The 17,381-nt window shown below is 33.1% G+C and overlaps 4 protein-coding genes across 17 annotated transcripts in view; 2 read left to right on the top strand and 2 right to left on the bottom strand.

Moving 5' to 3' along the window:
* Nucleotides 1-2,596, bottom strand: part of LOC126852508 (basement membrane-specific heparan sulfate proteoglycan core protein) — a 144,196-nt gene extending 141,600 nt beyond the window's left edge. For 7 of the 14 annotated variants that reach the window (XM_050597356.1, XM_050597357.1, XM_050597359.1 and 4 more), the window contains exon 1: nucleotides 1,985-2,590. In XM_050597356.1, coding sequence (XP_050453313.1) covers nucleotides 1,985-2,077 — 93 coding nt within the window. In that variant the 5' untranslated portion in view covers nucleotides 2,078-2,590. Of the gene's footprint in view, nucleotides 1-1,984 lie in introns of all 14 variants that reach the window. The other 7 variants (XM_050597354.1, XM_050597353.1, XM_050597355.1 and 4 more) reach the window with 6 other exon arrangements.
* A 5,482-nt stretch (nucleotides 2,597-8,078) lies between these two features.
* On the bottom strand, nucleotides 8,079-12,143 carry LOC126852581 (uncharacterized). Its single transcript, XM_050597531.1, has 5 exons — nucleotides 12,022-12,143; nucleotides 11,287-11,384; nucleotides 10,961-11,165; nucleotides 10,386-10,865; nucleotides 8,079-10,289 (listed from the first exon to the last, which is right to left on the bottom strand). The coding sequence occupies exons 1-5, from the start codon at nucleotides 12,095-12,097 to the stop codon at nucleotides 10,165-10,167; spliced, it is 984 nt and encodes a 327-aa protein (XP_050453488.1). The 5' UTR covers nucleotides 12,098-12,143; the 3' UTR covers nucleotides 8,079-10,164.
* A 144-nt stretch (nucleotides 12,144-12,287) lies between these two features.
* LOC126852582 (probable rRNA-processing protein EBP2 homolog) lies at nucleotides 12,288-13,953 on the top strand. Its single transcript, XM_050597532.1, has 4 exons — nucleotides 12,288-12,393; nucleotides 12,735-12,786; nucleotides 12,867-12,953; nucleotides 13,045-13,953. Exons 1-4 carry the CDS (start codon nucleotides 12,368-12,370, stop codon nucleotides 13,852-13,854), a joined length of 975 nt encoding a protein of 324 aa, XP_050453489.1. The 5' UTR covers nucleotides 12,288-12,367; the 3' UTR covers nucleotides 13,855-13,953.
* Nucleotides 13,954-14,363: 410 nt separating this feature from the next.
* LOC126852543 (uncharacterized) overlaps nucleotides 14,364-17,381 on the top strand; it is a 242,805-nt gene continuing 239,787 nt past the window's right edge. The window contains exon 1 of the mRNA XM_050597449.1: nucleotides 14,364-14,718. The gene's annotated coding sequence lies outside the window, so the exon portion shown is untranslated. The remainder of the gene's footprint in view (nucleotides 14,719-17,381) is intronic.

Here is a 17,381-nt window from a genome sequence, read left to right as displayed (position 1 = left end):
TTTTATCTATTTTTTCAAATAGATTAGCGCAATATATTATTCTTTCAATATGTAAAATTAATAATTAAAATTACATTTTTATTTTTGGTAAATTTTGTTTTTTTCAAAAATAAATATTTTTAATTCTCGATTAAATTACATCTCAAACTTTTTTAAAAATTTATGACAAAAACATACTTTATTTATATAATATATATATATATATTAATTTAATTTTATATATTTATTTAGCAATTTAAAGAGTACTAATTAAAAATAGATAATATATAACATACACATATAACAGAGAAATCGAGAATTTTTGAAATAATTGTTATTAAATAATTGTTATTAGCAACAATTCAAGATTGAGAAAGTCTTCGTTCACTCACTATTATATGCGTGAAAAATAAAATTGCGTCGTAGAAGTTATGAAGAAACTGACCCGATGGATCGTCACGTCAGTCCGTCGACGAAATGTCGCTTCGGCGGTAATTCGTGCCCCGCGGAATGATATTTCGCTGGATTGGCGGGTTCCAGAAGCGATCCGAGTTCGCGATGACACGAGTTCGACTTGCGCTTGTATCCGCATCTACGGAGTTCGAGGTGTGATCGGAATATAATCGATTCGCGCGAATTATCCCAGAGAGTGTTTCGTACAGGGGTGTCGGACAAGTTCGGCGGTGTTTCGCATAACAATTCGATCCGTATTTTCCGAGTCCATGTCAACTGTACCGAATATTCGACGATCCACGGGGATGCGTCGGTTCTCTTTCCCCCATACCTGTTGATCGTCGAGAGATTTTTTGCGCAATGCAATCGATGCATCTTTTATTTTAGAAAAATAAAACGGAAAAAAGGAATATATGTAAAGCCCCGAATATTATTGCCGATGCTTTCGAAAAGGAGAAATTTAGTTTCTCATTTAAAATTCTATTTTATTTAACGTGGCATTTTGCACGGAAAGTGCAAAGTATTATTATCGAAAAATTCGAAAACTAAAAATAGTACCAATAGTAGCATATTTAAAATATGATGAATTCTAAATATTGAAGAAGTAAAATAGCTAATATCAATATAGCTGGTGATTTAATGAATCCACAATGATATGTAATACGTTTAAATAATTAATCGATTTTTTCCGATTTTGTCGTTTTTATCAGATTTTATTTCGACTTTTCAACCGTCAAAAGCACGAACGAAACGGAGCACAGCTGGAGCACAGAGAAATGCTATCTTGCTGGAATCGTCTATGCAAAAATTGCACCCAAACGAAAGAATGTGACAACAGGATGTCATGATATACAATTCAAGAAAGAAAGGATATCTTCGACATTTCTACGAAAAGATGAAAAATCATTCGTAACACTTTAAGGTACGTATCTATCGTAACGATTTACGAGAGCGATAAGTATGCCTCCACGTGAGATATGCGGCGATTCTTATCATCAGACGTAAGTGAGATACATAACAGGTATAATCGCGGTAATTGAACCGTGTGAACTAATCTAATCGTTGCTGCGGAGAATTTCCGAAATTCTTCGCGAGTTTCCAACTGATAAATTCGCGAATATTTCAAGAAATGATAGCGAATTTATAATTTAACATAATTTTGAATTTTTACTTCACCTAATTTTAATCATAAAAATAATTTTAAAATATGTATGTAATTATTCTTTTTTTTATATACTGGATTAGATGTATTGTTACAAGCTTCTATTTCATAGCATCATATTTAAAAGTTTTGCAGTTATAAGTTACATACATTCCCCAGATTATTTCCCGTCGATTAAACTAACACGAAATGTCAATTAATATTTCTTATCTTCAATTATCGTTCGGTAGTATTACACGTGCAGTTTTCCGAAAGGAAAACATTGTCGAATAACGATGTTTTTTTCGGAGCACCGTCTACTCCAAGGAGGAATTTTGCGAGATATTAATATCGATAATTACAGTTCGGGACCAGCCGATATCATGTGAATGACTTATTCTAAAAACTCACCTCGGATGCTGTCACGAAGCCGTCCGTCGCGATCAGCAACAGGAACAACGCACTCTTTAGCAACACACGGTTCTTCATCTCGTTGCTGGTCATTCGGTCGCGACCGGCAAAGAGTCACTTCTTTCCTCGACTTCTTCGTCCTCTTCCTGACTGACCCTTCCTTTCTTTCTCTCTCTTCCTTTCCTTCTCCCCCTACTGTCTGTCCCTCTTGATCTTTCTCGCTCGCTCTTTCTCTCGATCGACACCTATGGGTCACCTTAGCGACAATGCATGGTGAAACGAGCGGATAAAAAAATGATTTCTTCAAGAAGAACGGCGGTTCTTTTCGTCCTGCTTGTCAAGAGCTTCCTCGATGGTCCTCGGTGGTTCCTTTCGCGCGAACGTCCGCGAGGGCGCGAACGGACGAAACGGACGGAAGCTGATGATCGGAAGAACCGATCAGGACCGGAAATCGCGGCGCACAATCTGGATTCTCTCTCTTTTTCTTACTATCTCCGTTTGCTCTCTTTATTCGCTATTCGTCGGCGAAAAGGCCGCGCGACCACGCCGTGGCCAACAACACCGCACCGGCGTTCGGTAGCGTCTGAGAGGCCGAGCGTACCGACAAGATAAAACTTTTTCAAAAGCCCCGTGGTTTTCCCTCTCCTCTCCGACAAATCCGGCTCTTTCTCTCTCACTCTCCTCGTCCCGCTCTCGCGGCTCGACTTCCTCTTTCTCCACGTTGGATTCCCTCTTGCCGAGGAGAGTTCGTCTTTCCCCCTTCTTCCACACATTCCCTCTCCATCTCTTTCTCCCTCTCCTTGTATTTGGCCGACGCGATCTCGCAGCCTCTCCCACCATCCGAATCGGCACATTCCCACCCTCCATCAGATTCTTTGATCCGCCGTCTCGCTCTATCGAAGTTTACTTTCGTCTCTCTTCCTCCCTTCCTCTTTTGATCCCCACCGCCATAAGGGTGGTCGCGTTTCTCCCTCGGACCAATATCCCCTGGGATTCTCTCCTCGTTCTCGCCGTGGTCAAAGTCGCTCCCTGCTTTCGTAGCCGCCGTTGAACGGCGAGGAAACCGCTTAGGAAGCAGCCGGCCCGTGAGCGAAGATGCACGGTTGCACATTTTCACGCCCGCACTCTCTTTGCAATCTAAAAATGCTCGCGATTCCTTGAAAATACAGATGCTTTATTATTGATACCACGTATTTTTACGTGTCAACTATTCCATATTTTTTAAACTAAGCATATTACAGTAAAAAATACGAGTCAAACCGAAGTCTAATAAAGACAATAAGACATTACATTGCACAAATTTTAATTAATTGTCTGACTAACAATATGGTAAGTAAATATAATTTTTTTATTATCATTTAATTGGCTCTGTATTCGTGGCATGTGTAACATTTTAAATATAACCAATTGTATTTTAGATTATGTCAGTATGACTGAGTACATATATATTATCATAATAGATGATCAATTTTAAAAATATACAAGAGATCTAAAAAAATATTTAATATTAAAAAACAGACTTGTATTATTATATATGCAATATTATAAAAATATTTGATGATTTATTATTCATACCGAGTAAGTTTGATATCAATAATTATATTTCCAGATAGTTATCTATCATTTATCTTTAATTAATATTTCTAGTATTTGATTAATAATTAAATGATAGATGCGGTTGGAAACATAATTATAATTAAAGATTAAAAATTTAAAATCAACGAACTAGGTTTCTAGAACGTAAGGAAATAATAAAATCTTGCAATTTAATTAAAATTGTAAATGAATTTCAATTATTAAGTAATTTAGTTATCGAAAGTTAATATCAAAAATTTAAAAATGTTACGATAGAGAGAATAAAGCATGACTAAATCTTTGCACAATACTTTAAAAATAAAGAGATGCAGTTGTATATATAACTGACATTTAGTTTTATAGCACATCTTAATAAAAGATCCATTATAAAGTTAGTTTGCGACATGAGCATTATGCGAATTTACATTCCGCATAAACTGGAGTCAGTCGCGACACAGTGTTTTAATCGCCGGCCCACGCGTCTCGTCGCTGCTGAAAAAGAGCATTAAAAAATGACGTTTCCTCGCAGACTGCTTCGCAATGGCCCTTTCTCTTTCTCTCTCTCTCTCTTTCATCGTCTCAGCGACGCTCAACAGATGTGAGGGAGATGATATTTTTTAAACGGGTCAAGCGTCACCAACGCAGCCGTACTGTCATCGTTATTCGCGCTCTGCCCCACTATATGTATTGCATCCGTTCTCTGTATTTTGCAAGCTCTTCGACAAACTCTATACATCTGTTCGCAAAACGTCACGATATTCTCAATATAAATTTAGGCCAGACATACATACAGTGCTTCCACAGATCGATGATTATTCCGATCATTATCGAGAAACATGCTGTATGGTTTATGATGATGCTGTATGGTTTACAATGACACATGAAACTCTACGAGAAGATTTAACACAAAGTTGAAAGTAATCATATAAAAGATATTTCAAAATATATTTACATGCACAACTAGGACAATATTCATTATTACAGAAATTATCGAGAGAAAAAATTTTTTTTTTTTTTTAATACTGATTAAAAACATCGAAAAGATATTGCATTTTACTCAATAATTTCTGTGAATAAAAATTATATTTTCTTATTTTTAGAAATTTTAAACTATTTTCATTATATATTAAAACATTGCGCTTGATTTATTATGTAGCAAAACTTTAATAGATGGACGGAAATTGAATACATAGTAATCACTAACAATTGTTAATTTAATGAGAGAGATCTATATGTCAAATTAGTCCATTTCAAATTTTATATAGCTAAATTGTTTTTGAAGATGCCACAAATTCTCTTAGAAATTGATAAAGCTATCATGTGTATTATATTATAAACAATCTAGTGGTGTGATGCAATTGTTGTATTTTTTTACATATAGTTATAAATATTAATTTATATCTCTCACATAGATCATTCTAATTTTTAAATATAGTAGATTTTTTATTATTATTTTTCATCAGATTTAAGTTATAAACTATGAGATACTTTATTCTTTATAATATATCTCAAAATTATAGCAATCTTTAAGATACCAATAATTGTAATTCATGAAATATAAAATATCTTTTGTGTAATCGGTGTTTACAAGTATAGAAAATATAATACTATTACATCAACAAAAGAAATGTTGGCCGCGATCGAACAACAAATCTTCAAATTCTTTCGTTGATAAAAAAAGAAAGGATTAATCTCCTTGATCGAAATATTAAGATACAAAGACAGCACGTGGATAGAAGATTGTACAGAAAATTCGCAAAAAGGTGCGATGCAAACACACACAGTTATAACAACAAGGTTATACTAACAGTAATATTAAACAACAAATATTAAAATAAGTCTCAGGCAAAATGAGCACGGTTGCTCGAATGATTTATATTTACGACTTCGCATGATCCACGATTGTACGTGCCTCTCATAAAATATCGAAGATGACTGCCCTTTTTTTCGTATTCTCGATTTGCTTTGCCTTATTTGGCGGATAATGCGACAATTAATATTAAACAGTTGCATATTACGACGCTAAAATGATGATAATGATAACAAGTATGTATATGATTTTTAAAATGTGTAATTTATCATACGGTGTAAATCATTTTAAACATAGATATTGCATCTCGATAATATGGACATTTACAGAAATAGCATTACATTAAATGCATGTTATCAAGCATCTTGTTTTCTATATGATAAGGTGTATTTCATTTGTTGAATAAAATTTGAAAAATAAGCACAGGTTGAAAGGGAATTATAAAATCGTGCGAGAAATATATATACATATCGAAAAGACAGAATTATCGAATTTGATGATATAAGCTCCGTAACATAACTATATGAAAAATTATTTAAATGGTACGTGGAACAAAAAAGTGAGTGTTTATCATCGTTTGGATGACAGATAAGACTATCCGCAAAATGATGATGTAAAGGACTAAAATGTAAATTGAAATTGAATTATGTATTGGAACAAGCGATTCATAAACAAGTACATAGATTGAAATCATCTAACTGCTGGAATTATGTCATTGGTCAAACTACTTAGGATCAAGTTAATAATATTTCATCCGAGTAAAAACTCCGGGAAAAATTGTTAAAAATTGTTATTCATTCCATGATTTAATTTGCAAGAACAAATCAATCGCATAATTCTGTAGCAATCAGTTTCTATCGTGTCGGCTATTTATATTCCTCAACAACCTTTATGTATATTTAAAAGTTTTGTATTTTGTAATGCAATTATTGTAAAGATTACATAAATAATTAAACAGAGAAATGAAATTATTAACAAGTTTTTTATGGAATAATACATACACATATCACATATACTTCAAACTTATATGTAATTGTCAAAAAAGTGCACGCGAAATGATGAGTACTATATGTATTACATATTCAATTACAACTATTATTCTCTTATCACATGTGTTGCCGATACATATATAGTTTTGTCATATCATTGTTATAGTCAATGTATGTTTTATGTACTGTGAAAATGATTAAATAGAATAATTATAAAAAACTCATTAATATGATAACAATAAATGATAACGATAAGAATTATATATAATAAGACTAAGCAAAATACTTCTTATTGTTTATATAAGTACACTCATATCTGATTCTAGAACTACACATCACTTACAATTTTTAACTACATCTTCGATGCAATCGATGTTATCATCAAGATTTTTATTAACATTAAAGTATTTTAATAAAAACTTAAAAATTCGCATCTTTACATTCCTTTTATCTGCAAATCTGCAAAAGAATGGGAGTAAACGGATTAGCAAAACATATAACCAGAATTTATCAAGTCCATCATATTCAAATCTCTTCTCAAAAACATAGGTATGCAAAAAAATAAATTATCTCTTATAATCTTTTATTTATCAAAATTAAAACTAGCATGTTGAAAAAATCATTTTTTTACGCCAGAACGTTAATTACATTATTTTATTATCATAATATAATTATATAAATTAATATAAATGTAAATTAAAATATTTAAAACATACCCTAAAATAAAATAAAAATTTTTTTATGTCTTTTTATGATTTTATCGAAGATTAATAGGCACGGCTGAATTATATATATTAATATTAAAATATATACATAAACATGTATATATGTGTGTGTGTGTGTGTGTGTGTTTAAAATATCAAAAATATAATTTAATGTATTAAATCTTTTTATTCATTAAATTCTCAAAAAACGACTAATCTTATCTGTTAAAATTAAAAAAGTTATAATTAAACCGTGAAATTTCTCAGAGAAAAATAACACACAATTATATTTAAAATAAATTGCATAGAGAGAAAGAGAGAGAAAGAGAGAAATTTTTAGAATCTCTACATTTTTTTAGATGTTACCATTAATCAGTCGTGCCTATTGCAAAGAAGCTTTGCCTTTTTATGTGATAATCCAGAAGGCAAAGCCACTTTTCTTTCTCTCACTGAACTTACGTTGCACGCTTATATCAATCCATATTAATTATGACAAAATTGGTTTCATATCGATTTGTTTTAGCGGTTCGCGAGCTCTCCGACATTTCTTCTTACAATCAACAAATACTTGGCTCGAGCAAAGAATATAAAAGCTAAATAACATACAAATAGCACACAAATTAATTAGTATTATATAACGCATACAAATAATCACTTAAAGTTATAAAAATATATGTATGCACAAGATCTCTGCAAATTAATTTCACATAACAACCTGCAATTAAAATAGCTTAAAATTGTTAATCAAGACATAAACATTTTTATCTTAAATGAGCAATTTCTTACTGTTTGCATCAAAATTAAATGATAGATCAATATGTGTGTATGTTTTCGAATGTATGTATGATCATGTAATACTATTTTAATTCATGCGATCAGCGCATATAATTAATCCTACCCGTTCTTAACACAAAACAGAATTATAAGAAGAAACGAACTCTCACTTAAAGGAAAAGTGTATCACAAATATTGTGTCTGATGACCAGATTAATGTTAGAAGAAAAAGAAAAATAATAAAGATGAACATGTGACTAGTATATTATTACATTATCATTACAAAAGTATTAAACTTATAAAATCTATTACATGTACAGTTTAGTTAATTCTTATAAGACTTGACTGCAAAAATTAAACTAACGATTCTATAATTAGTACAATATCAATTCATCGGCATATTAGATGCAAAAGTATTAAATTATATTTTAAAAGATTCAAATATATAACTATTCTATGGAATACTCTCTCTCTCTCTCTCTCTCTCTGTTGTTTACTGTACAAAAATTGTTTAGGTATTTGAAACTTATATTTCCTTAAACATTTGTTGTTTTTTTTTTAGCAGGACACAAGTATCACAAACCCATAAGTGCCTTTCTGTGCATGTAAATGTGAATTTATGTATTATAAGATTAATATATATTTTACTATAACTGATATTTTAACGAATGCAATATCGAATTTTACACTCATATACATAATATGATTTTTGTAATCATGAATTTAACAAGAGTATAAACATATTTTATATTAATAAGTATTTATGCTCTTTTTTATATAATATAACAATTTTTAAAAATTCAATATAAGATATATCACATAAATAGTGTTAATAACAAATTGTTATTGATCACTTGCTGTCACAGTGATGCATCTATATAAAGTAATAATATAATGTAATGTACAACTTGATAAATTGCTATTGTAAAAATAAAAATAAAAAAAAAGAATTATAATTATAATTAATAATACAATTAACATATACAATATATAATTAAAATATAGTAATAATATCAAATATTATTACAATTCACTTTTAAATATCATGAGAACATAATACAATGTAATTATTTATATCAATAATGATCTTATCTGAAAAATAATAAAATATACTATTGTATTAGTTATTAAATTTGTGCTTCCCACTTGTACAGTCTTTGTAAAAGTAAATAATATTTAAACTTTACAAATGTCGAAAATACTTAACATTTAATAAAATTTGTGAAATATCAGTATATTGCTTACATAATAAATAATATAAGTACTTTAAATCTTTCTTTAAAAAAATAGTAAGTGAAAATGTTAAATGCTCAAGAGCATCTTTGTTTGTAATAAAATCCAATTGAACACATATTCAGCACGTAGATTTCTGTAAATTTTTTGATATATTAAAAGAATATGTGAATAATTTATAAAACATGATGACTCTCACTTTTATAGTGTGAATGTTCCTGATATAAACTGTTAAAATCTTGCATATTTCTGAAAATTTACATAGAAAAAAATTTGCAGTGTAAATTTTAATATATATATATATATATATATATATAATTAAAAAAAACTTATTACTTTTCAGTCCACATTCTTATCTGTAAACTTATTCTCTGAAATGCAGCATCTATAATACTTTTGGTTCAATCTTAATGTATGTAAAATTATTTTCATTAAATGTCATTTTTTTATTACAATGCATCTGTTAAATTGACAAGCACAATATTGTTATAATTGGCATACAATTTTGTTATACTAAAGGTAATAGCAGATTAGGCTGAAAAAAAATCTCAACATAATCTAACTAAAATCAAATTTATTATAGAAAAAGAGAAAAAAGAACTATATAGATGGAAAAAAAAATTTTTATAATTCTACATGAATCAAATTACATTACTATAGTTAACTCTTTCGTTTACCATATAAAAGTTCATAAAAATTTGTATTTTTCTCTTTTTTATAAATCACAAGGAACTGTATAAATAAGGGAAAAAACATGTTACAAAAATCTTACAAATATATTATAGTCAGTGAAGTTTATGAAGCATATTAGCAAATGGATCATTTTTTTCGTTGTTAATAACAAGATATGCAACTAAAACAATATATTAAAATGAATGCAGAAATAATTTTAACTCAATAATAAAAATACTTTAATCTATAAGCAAATAATTTATAAAAATTTTTTGAAGTCTTATATTGTATAAATATTGTTTTTAATATAAAATTTGTCAATAATCATTTCCAATTAAGAAACAAAGAAAAGGAACAATCTCATTAATTTCATTCAATTCATAGCCTTTCAATTCATAGCATAGTATAAATTAAAAGTAAAATTTAATTTCTTTCTAAAGCTTCAATTGCTTCACCATTGGCCATTCTACTACTAGTTTTGTGTCGATGATTGTACATAGTCTGCAGAGGTACATGAAGTAACTCCACAATCTGTATAAAGTTAGGCTCTGTAACAAAATTGTATCAACAAATCAATGTCATACAGCATTCCGTAAATCTGGAAATTTTTAAAACAAAACATATACAATCTAATGCAGTTTTACCATTTTCCGCTGTGATGTATCCATGTCTAATTAAGAAGTCAAGGGCAACTGGTACAGATGTAGTTTTGAAATGTGGAGAAAGTATCCTCTCTAAGCATTCACTAACAGGGAGTAATTCGAAAGTTTCTACTTCCCCATCGCTATTGTTTGGTACAAAATCGGGTGGCAGCTCGAGATCATATACAAATTCCGTGTTAGGAAATAAACCCCTTTCACTTTCAAAAAAGAACGACACACAACCAGCACTCTTAAGCTTGGCAATAAGATTATTTGGAATACCGGCTTCTTCTCCAGCCTCTTTTATCGCAGTTTCATTTATGCCATAACCAACACTCAATCCACCGCTCACCATGCTGTCCCAGTATTCTGGCCATGTTTGTTTATTAGGACTACGTTTTTGTAACCATATTGATAAGCCTTTAACAGGGTCCATAACATAGCCATTTATATCTACTCCATATTTCCGAATTCCAAATAAACCTATTTTTTCAAGAAACCCACAAAATATAGAAAATTATTCGTAATTCTTCCAATTATAATAAAATAAATAAGATTACTATCTTTTTCTTACATACATGTAGCCGAGCGATCCATCTTAAACAGTGGCTGTGTATTGAACTGAGAACGTACTTCATAACATTCCTCCCTCCAGCCTCGTAATGTCACAAATTTTCCACCAGCTTTCCATTGTTTTAATACTTCATCAACATGTGCACTTCTTTCAGCATAATCCCGAAATGCTGGATTTAATTGTACATATTCGGGATGTACTTGAAATACCTTTGAATTAATGTACAATACATATAAATGAATAAAAATAAATTACAATAAATATATTACAATAAATATAAATGAATGAAAATATATTGTTATAAAGAAAGAAAAGACTAAGCAAACTCACTTGAGGATGATTTAATATTTCTTTCATTACATCTGGACGTACAAGACCAATTTGTTGTCCATCGACAACAAAAGCTCTGCATTCTCCTGCATGTAAACCTAAGGAATAAATGTATTCTTATAATTGATATAAATTCCATATTAATTATGATTTTGGCACACAATATATTTCCTATAAACTATAATTGTTATATAAAAATCACTAAATGCCAATAATTTATAAAATTATTCTTAAGAAACAATATGTGTCTTAGATAATATTTTGTATTTTACAAAATTTTAAATATATAATAAATTTAGCTAAATAGTTATATTTCTCTCAAAAACATGCTATATATTGCAAAGTTTTTCAATGTATAACGCTGTTTCCATTAAAACAAGTATATTAGTATTATATCAGTTATATCTGCCATAAAAAAAAAAAAAAAGAGAAAGAAAAAAGTCAAGAGCGATTTTTGGACTATTATTTTTTCGGAGAAGCTCTTAATCGTCGTCGATGAATCCGAAACACGGCAAAAACGCGCACGACAATAGCGCGACGTAATATGTATTTGAATTTTTTTTTTCATTATGTTGCTCCGAAACGCGAACGACAAATACACATAACACTCGAAATCAATATTCTTGTTGGCCCGCACGAACGGCAGCCGGGCGTTCTTATCGATCATGGAACTGGGAGACGCGTCGATTGAGATAATACGGAGCACTGCAGGCGCGACTCGTCGATTTCGCTTACCTGACAGATAGAAGCAGTTAAATTTGTTCGCGAGTTTCATTAAACGTGACATCGGCTTCTTATCGTTGTCCGCCATGATGTTACGTCGTTGTCATCCGGCCAGCTGCGACATGAGATTCTGATTGGCATTGAATAGATAGCATATATTAGACAAGAGACGGACTTTTGTGTATTACGGCGTTGCGCAGATTGGACGATCGCGATTGGCTGATGCGTTTCTATCTTACTACGTTGGCCAATCGGCGGTCTCTACTGAGCTTGCGTTTCCAGGTGCCATCGTGTCGTTGTCAGTAACCGACTAACCGCAAAATCGACAAGGATTACAGTAAGAAAAGCTGAGTAAATCATGGATACTTCGCCGATACGAAACATGTAATTGTTAATTATTCGTAATTAGCTTTCAATTTTTCGCGTGCGTTTCTTTATTATTGTAAAATCCGCAAAATTAATATTACGTGCTTAATAACACGCGGAACAGAGAGGAAAGAACGTGTCTCAGACACGCTGCGATTTTTTCTTTTTTTTCACAAAAAATTTATTGATGAAATAAATCTGAAATCAACAATAGCATTTTAGGCAAAGATTGGTTTCAAAATATAGTTAAAAAGTTAATGTTTTTACGTAACGCTCGCTACTATCAAATTTGAGATTTAAAAATTTAACGAGATTGCGACTCTTTTTTTTTTTTATATAATCGTCTTTTTTTTTTGCAGGAAGGACTCTTCAGAAACATCCGAATCGGAATATAGTTCATCCGATGAAGAGGTAAATATTTATATACAATTTTCATTTGTGTTCGAGATTATGTGCGTATTCTAACCTCTAATCATTATTCACGTGCTCAGCTGCAGGAGGCTTTCGCAAAAGGATTATTGAAACCGGGTCTCAATGTTGCAGTCGAAACGAATAACAAGCAGTTTAAAAATTGTGTTGTAAGTGATTATTTTGTTATGTCAGCATTCTAATATTTTTGAAATGATTTTCTAATCTAACCTAACCCTCTTTTTTGTAAATAAATTTTAGAATCTTATGAAGCAAAAGTTGAGTGAAATAAAGCTGAACTTACCATGGATTGAAAGGCTAGATATGGTAAATGCACCAGCACCATTGGCGCCAGAATTGGCTCTTCAAATGGAGGAACAAGAAGTGAGACGGGCTAAACAGCTGCAAGGAAACAAGAAGTTACCTCAATACAAAACATCCCAAGATCCTGTTTTAAATGACTTTCGCAGGGAAACCATGTTTCATCGACAGGCTCAGGGTGCTGTTATGGATGGTATTGCTAGATTAAAGAAGTTAGGCATACCAACATTTAGGCCAGATGATTATTTTGCTGAGATGGCTAAGTCTGACGAGCATATGCAAAAAGTACGAGTAAATTTGATGAAGAAACAAGCAATGGCACAAAGATCGGATAAGGTGAGACAAATGAGACAACAAAAGAAAGTGGCCAAGCAGATGCAAGTCGAAGCAACTTTGAAAAAACATGCAGAAAAGAGAAAAGTGCTAGAAGAAGTTAAAAAGTATCGTAAAGGTATAAGACAGGATCTTGATTTCTTGGAAGATAAGAAAAAACCGCAAAATAAACAGCCAAATAAAATGAATCCAAAGGCACAAATGAAAGCAAAAATAAAAACTAGTAAATATGGCTTTGGAGGCAAGAAGCGTCGTAGTAAATGGAACACGAGTAGCAGCTCGGCCAATGTTTCTGAATACAGAAAACCACAGAAACCTGGACGAGGAAAACAGGGAAAAGGTGGCAAGGTAAAACCAAGACTAGGTAAAAATCGCAGAATACAAATAAAAGCAAGAAGTAAAAAGAGACTTCAGTGATTATGGTAAGCTGGATTCCCATTTTGTGTGATTGTATATACTTGAGTAACAAAAAAGTGCGACTGGACTTTTGATCAATAAATTCTTTATATACAATTACACTGTCGTGTAATTAATATAAATTAGACGATAATATGTGTACTTTCCTGTCTTATCCAGAAATTCTGATCAATATCAATTCGAAAATCATTATGACATCAATTTTTCATGATTAGATGCAAACTTTGCTTTAATTTTGGTCTTACAATGGCGTGATAATTAATAAGTGCAATATTAAATATTTTTATTTTCTAATATATAATAATCTATAACAGGCATTTACATTTATATTGCAAATGAATCGATTTTATATCAACAGTTTTAAAATTAGAATTAAAATTTCTGCGACAGCATATTATCATATATTATGAATTCCAACTAAAAATTGCGCAAAAAAAATTTTTCCTCCTCCTCTATATCAGCTTACACAATAGCGGGGAAAAGAGCGGTTTGATACGAAATTCGCGCCGTAGAATTCGATCACCTAACACATGTTTCGCATTAGACAATCCGTTGTATGTACACACGGTACTACACGAATAGGATGCCGATTACATCGACTGTTACACCCTCCCCGAATCGTGCACACCTACATATACACATACATATATACACGCACATGAACGCGTTGCTCTTGCGATCTCCCTCTCATTCCTCGGCGGTTGATCCATCGACGGATATATCCCGACATCGATAACGATTTGGTGAACCTGTCGTCGTTCTTCTCGCAGGCTGGGGTCTATCGTTCGGACGTGCCTTGGCAAACGCGGATTGAAAATTCGAGGGGCGCATCATACGTGCACTTGTGGTAAACGTATATACAAGGTGAACTAGGAAGAGGTTTGAAAATTTCGAATTTACTGGACGAATGATTCAATGGAACAGTATTTAATCATATAAGGAGACATTTTACGTTTAAAAATAAAAAATTACTTGAAAAATATGCGTTCTTATAAATTTAAATACAATTTAAAAATTTCGATCTCTTTAAAATATCGATAAAATATCATCTTAAAATTAATTCTTTTTTAAATGCGATGTATTTATATTGTTTTGTAATTTTAGTTACTGTCAATGTGAAACGTATAAATTATTGAAAGAGCTATCTGTCTCGGATACAATAGTCGAATTTGGATACATCCATCTTGTCCGATTCACCCGGTATGAACACGAGTTTGTCGATGTTTCGGATTGTCGAAATACGAGGCGGTCCGTAGAATACTAGATAATACGCGTGATTGGGCTCCGAATGTATATAACTTGTTATTTGGCGAACGGAAATACTGCCGTTGCGAGTTGCGTACATAAGGGGTTCGGACTCTCCGTCTCTCTCCTCCCCGCAGCTTGTGCACTCTACATATAAACACGTATCGCATTACATGGAGTGCATGTATTAAGAGACACAATATATGTATAATATTTCAATTTCAATTTAAACATACGTACAGATATAAGAATAATAATCATGAGAAATAAGGATTATTATCAAGCTGATAATTCTTTTGTGGAAATATGCGTGCAAGCGGTTAAAAAGAATCTATGGTGATTTATTAAATTTATTAAATTTAAAATTTCGCTCTATTAAATTTATCAGATTTGCGAGCGCTAGAAAAAGAAGAGCAGATTTACAGGAGAAATCGTTTTCTAAAAGCATTATTTATCGCACGATTTTGCCGCGGGTTATTATATTTAAATCCCAGTAAAATGTATCTCTCTCTATTACATTGTCCTTCGTTTCAGTTGATGGCGAGTACGCGGGATCTCACCCTGGGAATCCGCTTCCCAGGTAACAGCTGTTTTCGCAACACCGGCTCTCCATGTATTTCCGCTTTTTTTTTTTTTTTGCGCGCGGTCCGAATCTAGGCAATTACGTACGTACGTGTCGGGGGATGACGGGCATGCGCGTTGCGATTGGCACGCTTGCTTTCTTATTCCGGCTCCTGCCGCGTCTACGTTTCGTGTGCGCGTCATTTGCTCGATTATTAAAACGCGTTCGTTCCTTCAGTGCGTGCCTGAACATTTGCAAAAATGCAACGCGCGAGAAATCGACGTCGCGAAGAAGAGAGAAATTAAAAAAGGATTCGACGCGGGAATTAATTTTGGACGCGAATCTCGATGATCTTCGGAATCGCCGGCAAAACAGAAATCGTCGAATGATGCTGTCTTTATTGTTCCTGCATGTAAGGTATGGGTAAATAATTACAGACAATCAATTTTATTCGCGATATGAATTGTTATATTCGTTGCAAATCGAGGTACACATCCGAACTCGTCCTGATATTTTACATGCGAAATAAATTCGAGCTTTTTTCTCCCCCGCTTACATATATGCGCGAGAGCGCACATATATGCGCATATTTATGGCGGGAATTAATATGGTCGCATCTCGCGAGCGCAGATATTTGTATTGACAACAACTGCGGCGCGACACGTATCCTCCGCCGGTTGCTAATGGGCGAAATTTGTTTCGTCCCAGTGTCTGCGGGCGATTTGGCCGATTTCAAATTTACCGGAACCGTACCGTATCTCGCATTGCAGGCCGTTGTTCGTGTGTATGTGCGCGCGCGCGCATCATACATATTTCGACACCAGACGGCAATGAGCCCACGGAAATGTGACGCGTCGACGAGTCAATATCCATCTCAATTATGGCCTCCGAAATGCCGTTTCTGAAATGATCCCGCGTATTATAGAACGTGACGCTCTCGTTTAATCGATATTCACTTCGCGGTTTACGATTATCGCCGACGTTAATTGCCGATTCTTTTATCGCCGACGAAGCATCTTGTTCTCGTTGGCGAACGCTGAAAAATTACGATCAATTTCGATTGATTTATCTAGTAAAAATTAGATTCGATTAATTAAAATACAATAGTATTTCTTTATTCAATTTTGTACATATTATTACGAATATCTTTTTCACGAGTATGTAAGATTGAGCAACGAGGGGATAAAAATCGCGCGGGCACGCTTCTCCTTTTCGCTTCTTTCGCTCGCTTGACAGAAATACATATGCGCTTCTCGACGCGCGTCAACGAGCTTCCCCGGGAAGCGTAAAAATCGCCGCATTACGCATATGTATGTACATACATGCGTGGGCGCGCGTAGCCCGGAATAGTTTACAGGGAATAATACAGTTGCCTCCCCCTTGTGGTAGATGCGGGATAGTTAGCCGTAGGGTACTTCTGCGTGCTCTCGTACACGGTGTGTACCATAAAGCTCGTAGTAAATCGACTGTGCAGAGCCCGGGTTCTCTCGTGTTGCACGTACGCGGAAAGAGGAGGAAACGGCCGGGATGCAGAGGGGGAGAGGAAGAGAGGTAGGATACGCGACGATGCAGTAAGAGGCGCGGGAGGGCAGAAAGAGAGAGAGAGAGGGAGAGAGGGAGAGAGACGGGAAACCATTATTGAAATGCAGTAAATGGCCGTGAGTTTCAATTGCCCCTGGGTGCTTCCACTGTGCCCTACGAAAGAGGCAACGGAAGGGAA

The sequence above is a fragment of the Cataglyphis hispanica genome, chromosome 10 (genome assembly GCF_021464435.1).
Source record: "Cataglyphis hispanica isolate Lineage 1 chromosome 10, ULB_Chis1_1.0, whole genome shotgun sequence".
Classification (NCBI taxonomy): Eukaryota; Metazoa; Arthropoda; class Insecta; order Hymenoptera; family Formicidae; genus Cataglyphis; species Cataglyphis hispanica.
Note: the sequence above shows the minus strand (reverse complement) of the source record. Positions and strands in the feature narration are given on the sequence as shown.